This window comes from Aptenodytes patagonicus, chromosome Z (assembly GCF_965638725.1).
Source record: "Aptenodytes patagonicus chromosome Z, bAptPat1.pri.cur, whole genome shotgun sequence".
NCBI lineage: Eukaryota > Metazoa > Chordata > Aves > Sphenisciformes > Spheniscidae > Aptenodytes > Aptenodytes patagonicus.
The window spans coordinates 59,711,337-59,719,843 of record NC_134982.1 but is presented as its reverse complement, the minus strand read 5'-3'; the positions used below and the strand labels follow the sequence as shown (position 1 = coordinate 59,719,843).

Genomic DNA, 8,507 nt, shown 5'->3' with positions numbered 1-8,507 from the left:
TTCTTTTGTACCTGTACAAGCATGAGCAATCCATATGATGAATATGCATTCTTTGAAGCCAACAATTCTCATTTATTTTTTCCTTCACTCCAAAATTTCACATATAAATCTTGCCCAGAAAAATATATAATGTGTTGTACAAACTGACAAGCACTCAGACTTTTAATGTGCCTGCATAGTTACAAATAAATTTAATTCCTTTATATGTAATAACTTACATAAAGTGATGAGGCTTCTGTAACTTCTCTTTTCAAAAATATTACCATGACTTTTACTACTCTATATCCTTGGGGTCTGAAGACCTAGAAGAAAAACAAGTATCTTGGGGTTCTTGGGTTTTTTTATTTTAAGCAAGGTATGTCTAGTAGTAAAATTAAATGGTGTCTATATTTAAATACGTAATAAACTTAAGGAGAGAGTGTTTGTGAACACTGAAGCAAGAGAGAGCAGTTTAAGTTTTTCTTTATTCTTTTTTTAACCTTCTGTCCACTGTATCGGTGCTTGAGATGTGAGGTGGAGCCCTTCTTGGGAAGGACAGCTTCGTAGAGCTTAAATTATCAATCTATAGTATCATCTCACAGTGAATGAGTTCTTTTTGGTGTGCAACCTTAAGTCTGTCTTGGTAATGGGTTCCAAAAATATACAAAGGCTGTCCAGTTGATTCAGCACCATGAGAAAAGAAAGGATTATGGAAATCTTTGCTGTTTATTTTCAAAATGTTCCTTTAAAACATCCATTAACTCTTTTAAAGGTATTCTAATGGATGGCTGTAAGTTACCATTTTCATTTACTCTGCCAGACGAGACTCTTCTGAGACTGGAGTTAGCGAGGGAGGAACTAATCCTCAAAGTTACAGCTTATTATATCTTTATTAAGCCTATTTTTTTCCAAAGCAGCAGAATTATCTATCTGAAATATCTAAAGTCATCAAAGGTCACAATGAAGTTTATGCATCGAATGAACTTAAGAGTACTTGCTCCACTTGAATGTCCACATATGAAACAAAGTATTTAGAATGAACTTAGGAAAATGGAGAGGTTAAGACAATAGTGTTACTATCTTAAATTCATATATTCAACAGGAAGGAATGTGTGGGTTATAACAAAATTGGTTTAAAATGTGTTATTTTAATAAGCACACATAAAGTAGTGTTAGTTCATTAATTTGTAACCAAACAAAATTTGAAAATCAGTAAGGAGCAGACAAACATTGTACCATGCACACTCAATATATGCAACAGTATGTTAAAACTTTTAAGTGATACAGGTACAAGGTTGTATAGGAATTTTCCACTGCTGAATCCTAAAAAACTGATTTTTGTTTGGGAACATGGAAGAAAAGATTGTACAGTAGCTAAAGAACACATCTTTACTTTTGGATTTTTTTCTAAGTTAGGAAGACTTTACTGGAACTGATAAAAAAGTATTCTGTACCGGCAAAGTAACTCTAGTTGATGTAGTGTATGGCTGCTACAAACAGCCCTCCTATATGAAGGAAAAGTCACACCTGTATAACAGCAGTATATTTGCATGTGTACTTCAGGCTTTTGCCAGCACATCTATGTCTGTCTGTTGATTGGAGTGCCTCTTCAGACCCCTGAACAACTATATGTAAATAGTTTAATTGACTGGCATTTTAATACACTTACTGTACATGGAATTGGAAACTACATTCCAGGAAAATAGATTCAAACTGGGTTAACCTAATACATGACAAGTTTAATTTTGCTTTCTTTTTCATTTTCCACTTGCCATTAATATCAAAGTTGTATTCCTGTTACATAATTGAAAGGAAAGAAAAGCATACTTTTTAGTTAATTCACTGTTTAAACAAAAGTCCACATGCTACTTCCATGGTAATGAGTTTGGAACAACTTTACATCTTTTTTCCTTATATTTGCAGTCTCTCCCTAGAATTTGAGAGTCTTGGGGAGCAAGGGTGTCTCTTTGTTCTTCTGGCAGAAACCAGAACGATCTTTGCTTCAGCCCATCATCAATATCCTGATGAAACAACTCTTTCACTCTTTCTCTCCCTAGCCTGTAGGTGGGTGTGTGTAACAGAAGGAAGCAAGAGGAATGAGCCTGTCCGTCTGCCTTTACAGCTAATTAGCTCAGCATACAGCAAAGATAAGCAATCCAGGGAGGTGGACCCTCTGAAGGATCTTGAAGTTAGAGGCAGTGTCTGATTGGCAGATGTGGGGAGATTCTTTAGGAATCCAGTGCATCAATAAACTGCAAAAATTCAGTACAGGACTCAACTAATTCAGGTATGAGGACAGTTTGTGGATGCTTTCTGGAAAAGCAGACCTGAGATGGACAGAACCTTGGAGTCTTTGCAACTTGTGATTGCCCGAGTTCTTCCTCATAGAGACCCTACCCTGGTATTTAAAGACTGTAAGTACCAAAGATAAGTATCTGACCTCCCTAACAATTCAGTTGCTTTATTTAATTCACATCTGCTGCAGTCAATATATTAAGACATAGAAGTAATTAATTGGCTTTAGTTTGTGCATATCACAAACTATAATTCTATTTAACTCCGTATCACCTATCTAAGGTAGTGCTGCCGGTTGGGTTTTAAGTTTGCATTTCAGAAGATGATTGATTCAGAACTTCTTAGGATACCTAATTACATTCTTAGTAACATTCATCTTGTGGTAAAAAATTTTACTACTTGACAGCCTTGGAAAATTTTATGTCACTTCCCTTTCTTTTTCTGGTAGTTCGTCCTGTCCACTTTTTAACCAGTGTTTCTGTAAAACTTCAAAGTATCAAAATCTTAATGCTTATGTTTACACAGATGCAATGTAATATGCTGCTTGTTAATGGAATGTGGGGGTGGGAGTGGTGGGGGTTTTTTTTTCTATCAGACTTGAGCATAAATGCACATTTTTTTTTAAAAGCATGCCAAAACTGTCCACTTGGTTATTCTATATATATAATTTTTTCATCTTACAAGCTGTATGTACCTGTCCCTTACAAAACATTAGTTCTGAAGTGCTTTTCACTAAGTGCTGCATAATAAACTGGTCTGATGCATCCCTTGAAACAAATGGAGTTGAATGTGACCCGCATATCAAGGAAATATGAGTATTTAAATTTGACTTTATGATTTAAGTAGGGCTATACATGAAATGAAGTGCTATTTCATTAGTAAAGTTTTACAAAACTTACCCCCAGTTCCACAGATTTCACGTGGTGGTGGCTAGAAAACAAAACCAATAATTCTTTTCTATGAATTCAACAAAAAAATATTTTAATTCCTTGGTTTTTACAGTTTCCTCCAGAGATGAATGGGATCTCTTAATTTTGTGTCCCCAAACCCAGTCCTACTTAAACTGTTAAATTAGGAGTCTTCTGGCTGCCATTTCAAGCTAAATCAATCAGTTGTGTAATGTGCAGACAATGCTGGGATAATGTTTGATTTTTTTTCTAAGGATCTTTTTTCCCTTAACATTTAAATCTAATTGTAATCTACTGTAGGACCTGAGGCACAGTGCAGAGGCACTTGTTTAGTCTCCATTCGTCAACAATTATGTTAGAGTTAATAAAATCAGTCTCATACAATCAATGATTTCCTTCTAACTTGCTATGGAAGAAATAAAGTACATGGCTAGTAATGGACCTGGGGTGAAAGCCTGTGTACTTCTGCATTAAACACCTCTACTCACTAAATTCCCATACTGTTAATCACACTGAAAAGTGAGAGACTGCACAAGTAGTTCCCTGGGAATAAGTAGGAATATTCACGTAGAAAGATGCTACCTTCATATGACTGTCATGTAAGGATCCATCCTGAAACTTAGAGTTCAACATCTGTTTCTCAAGCCACCCCTTAGGCAGTTTTTATGCTGCTGGGTAGATTTGTATTACCATTGCAGTCTCGGGACCTTCCAGTAAAGTCTGTGAATGTACATGTATCACAGGACAAAATAATTTGATGGGGGGGAGGGGAGGGAGGCAGGAGGTTAGTCTGGAGGAAGGAGGGCATTCACTTTTCATAAGTTATCACTGGTAACTGGTTTCTGCAGATCTACTGACAAGGTTTTTATTGAAAATGTATGTACAAGCTGCTTGGACAATGCAGTGACCACCCACAGATCTAAGGGGAAAGATGATTAAGTAGAAACAGAAGTGTAAAACTGGCTTGGAGTATATTTTTCTTTATATTTTCTGAGGTATGAAAAGAATTTTAAAGGCATTCTAATACCGGTTTAACCTACTGTCACGAATGATTGGAATGCACCTCACTCAAAAGAGAGAAGCAGCAATATGTTTTATTGAGGTAAAATAACAGTTTGACAGTGTTCAATGAATTTGATGGAATTTAACGAAGTTTAACAGGGGTTTGCCATGGTTCAATGAGTTTGATGGCAAGGTTCACCTTATTAATTACTGCATGGAAGAAATGTACAAAGGAAAATTGAGTTACACTCAAGTTAGAATGATTCACACAGGGACCGGATACACAAAAGGGTAAGGAGGACCCTCCCACTGAGTCACAAGGTTCAGAGTGGACCCCCTTGCTTTCTAAACTCCTCCTCAGAGAGGAGTGTAGGGGCGGCTAGGTCCAAACCTAGTCTCAGACTTGGTAAACGGTTTATGTCTAAGGGATTATATATGTAAAATTTATGTAATGTTTCATTAGCATCAATTCAGCATGCAATCAAAGTTACCAAGACAAAATCAAAGTTACCATACTACAATGTTATGCGTGATATCGGTCGCTTACCAAAGATCTGTCGTTGGTAAAAGATCTGTCTGCCTTGAGGAGCAACCTTGAGAGGTGTCCCAGCTCAAGGGGAGATCACCACCATGCAGCCACGCTGCCTAGCAGGGAGACCTCAAAAAAGGCTCACGTAGGCTGTCATATTTATGGGATAAAGTGGTTGGCTCATAGTCAAATGACATGCGATGGAAAAGGTATGAATGAGACTCCTCGTACCCACAACTTACTTTATTCCTTGATAAATGAGTCTTGGAAAAGCCACCTGCTATTCATGCGTTAATCGCATCTTCGGTGTTCGAAGCTCATATGCATCAATGCTCACTGTGTCACTCTACTCCTTTGTGGGTTTTCAGAGAACAGATTGAAACAAGGTGAGTTCATGCCTGGCTATGGCTTCAGCGTTTACCCCTTCTGGAGCCTGCACGAAACCACCACCAGTCTGGTCAGGGGTTGAGCGCACCCGTCAGACTTACATAGGCTTGAAATCACTGTGAGTGCATGCCACTGACTCTGACTGGTGAAAAACATTCATAGTGCTTTGTGTGTAAAGTCAGATGAGAATTTATTTACATTCTTCTTACCTTCAGTAAAAGGTCAAGTCTAAAAAGATTTAGGTAGAGTTGTCCATCTCATCTGATTTTTTTTAATGGGATTTAAACAATGTGAGCAGCTATTAGTCTGGAAAGAAGATAATCTCATGGTTCCCTGAGAGAGCATGTCCACGGCTCTTACAAACACATTAGTTTCAGCCTTTGCCAGTAATAACCAGGTAAGAATGAAAAGCCATCCAGCATCCACTTTGCTGTACTAACAGCTACCTTTTTTCACAGTGTGAGCTGTATCAGTTTCATATGTAAATTAGACGGAATTTTACTGAGGGAAAGAACAAACATCTCAGAGCAAATGGTCTGCTTGCTACCATGCAACACCACATACAACTTTTGTTCCCATTGCAACTAATGGGCCTCTGCTTACTCTGACCCAAAGGCATGGTCTGTGGGGAACACCTTCATAGAGGACTTTCCCCAGCAGCAGGCAGAGACAGGAGTTTCAAAAGTTCCTGCCTCCCTGGGTGCAGCTGTCAGGAGAAAAAAGTTTTGATATATAAAACAGAGACACGAGTAGGCAGTAGCCTTGCCTATTAAGACTTTTGTTCTTACTATTTGTTCTAAACCTGTGTATTTGAACTGATTATGTTTTGTACTGGAACTTCCAGCCAGCACTAGGTAAAAAACATTTTTTGTCTGAATTAACAGGTTATGGATCTGTCTTTCTCTGAAAAAGTTGTAATCCATGATTTTTGACAAGGACATGGTGTTTACCAGCAGAAGTGGCCTTTTGTATAAAGGTTGCAAGTTCTGCAGTTAGCTAGAAAAACTTAGCCACGCTTCTGGTTTTGGGAAATCTCAATTTGCATATCTATAGGTGTAAAATTTCTCTTCCCTAATAATTGTGTGTGTGCTGAGAGGAACCGGGCCTTGAGTAGTATCTCTGGGGTGCTGTGAAGCATGTCTGGAGTTGCAGTGGCCCTCACATACTGGCATGGCCACACCTGCTGACCCAGGAACATGGAGGGCAAGACTGCAGTATTTGTGACACAGAGCACACAAGCCAGCTGTTAGTCTCAAGGAGGAGACGTGTCAGGCTGCCTACTAACTGGTGGAACAGAAAACATCAGACTGAGACAGTTAACCTGCAGAAAGGCTGTAGCAGGCAACCCCAGGGAGAAAGGAACAGGCAAAGACCTGGAGGATGGAGGAGGATACTCAGGCTAGAACAAGAAGCCCAGCATTCAACTCTTGTAACTGCAAGAATTATGTTTACTTTTTTGCATTTCCCTGATCTGTGTTTATTATGTAGCTTCTGTCTCAGGTAATGCAGGGGTCATAAGGATAACACCTTCTACGACATAGCCCCTGTTTAACCCCAGAGCTAGTCTAACCTGTACACCGACAGAAAAAAAGAAGTGTCCTGATAGCAGGGAAGGAATGAAAAGTATCAGCATGTAATTAATTACTATGTAATTCAATTGTATTTCCTGTGAAGATTAAATTCATCCTCCTTCTCCATACACACTGTGATGCACTGGTGTATTCTAACTTCAGTTCTTTTTTTTTTTTTAATGTTCTTTGAGGAAAAATGTGGATACCCAAGCAAGGAAGGAAGCTGAACTCATGAATTTATAATTTTATAAGCCTTCAATTAAAGGCTGAAGTACAAAAGGGTTGTTTTTCTTTTCATATTTCTGTTAGATCTCAGATAATATAAGGCATCATTTAACATGCTACCTTGTTTTTATATCTCATAATATTGTCCATTAACTAAAAAGTAGATTGCTGTTGCATTTCCCACATGTAGACTATATTTGTAGGTTGAAGAAATGGAAAAAAGCCCTTTACCTAATGTGCAATTGTCTGAGTAGAGCCACTGTGGAATGTACTACAGAAAAGGTTTACAGTATTAAGACTGATCTGATGTGATATGCAAGCAAGTCTGTAGGACACCTGAATATATGTCAGAATCCAGTTCTTTTAAACACTGTGCAATCAAAACAGATTCTCTGCCAGAAAACACTTACAGCGCAAGTAATGTACTACGCTATCCTTATCCCAAATTTTCTGAAATGTATCAGAAAGTATAAAAAAAGTAATTCCAGATTCAATAGTAGATGATGTACTGTGCCGAAAGATTTTCTTTTTCTTCAAATATATGTAATTTTACTGGTTATCTCTTCTCTTAGTTATTTCTGGTTCTTAAGCCAAAGATGAGGTAGTTAAAAAAAAACCTACAAGAATTAAATAGCATCCCATTTTATAAGTTGGAGAGGCAGAAAAAATAACCAGGTATATTCCTAATCCAATAACACAGAAGTCAGTGGAGAGGTTATTAACCCAAAGATTTTGACTCAGGCACTTTATGATCTTAGGAAATAGTAACAAAACTGCCAAGGTTTCTTTTAGGGTTTATTGTTCTTTCTGTTGGTTTTGTTTGGGGTTCTTGGCTGCTGGTGGGTTTTTTGGATGCTTGTTTTTAAGAAATGGCCTGCTTGAAGGTGCTAGAAGATATGAAAGTCTTAGGAAAAATATGTCACCATCACTGGAGAAGAGTTAGTCCTCATTTTGGTCCTCAGCGATACCACATGTAGAAGGCAAGAGAGAGTGAGACGCAGAATGCAGGGTAGAGAATTATATGGTGTAATGAGTTGACCTTGGCTGGCTGCCAGGTGCCCACCAAGCCGGTCTCTCACTCCCCCTCCTCAACAGGAGAGGGGGAGAAAGTATGATTAAAAGCTTGTGGGTTGAGATAAGGACAGGGAGATCACTCACCAATTGCCATAACAGGCAAACCAGACTCAGCTTGGGGAAATTAATATAATTTATTGCCAATTAATAACACAGTAGGTAATGAGAAATAAAAACAAAACTAAAACCACCCCTCTTCTTCCCAGGCTCAGCTTCACTCCTGACTCTATTACTTTGTACCCTCCGAGTGGCACAGGGGGATGGGGATTGTGGTCAGTCCATAATGTTCTGTCTCTGCTGCCCATTCCTCCTCACGCTCTTCTCTATCTCCAGCATGGGGTCCCATGCTCTTCCCCATGGGCTGCAGGGGATTCTCTGCTGTGGCACCTAGACCATCTCTTCCCCTCCTTCTTCACTGACTTTGATGTCTGCAGGGCTGTTTCTCTCACATTTTCTTGCTCGTCTTTCATAGCTGCTGCACAGGGATTTTTTTTACCCTTTCTTAAATATGTTATGGAGGCACCACCAGCATTGCTG

At 38.6% G+C, this 8,507-nt stretch overlaps 1 protein-coding gene across 1 annotated transcript in view; it reads left to right on the top strand.

The window, feature by feature from the left end:
* Nucleotides 1–73: 73 nt before the first annotated feature.
* Nucleotides 74–8,507, top strand: part of LIX1 (limb and CNS expressed 1) — a 30,937-nt gene continuing 22,503 nt past the window's right edge. Inside the window, 1 exon segment of the mRNA XM_076362952.1 lies at nt 74–2,401. Within this exon segment, the coding sequence (XP_076219067.1) occupies nt 2,312–2,401 (90 nt within the window). The 5' untranslated portion in view covers nt 74–2,311.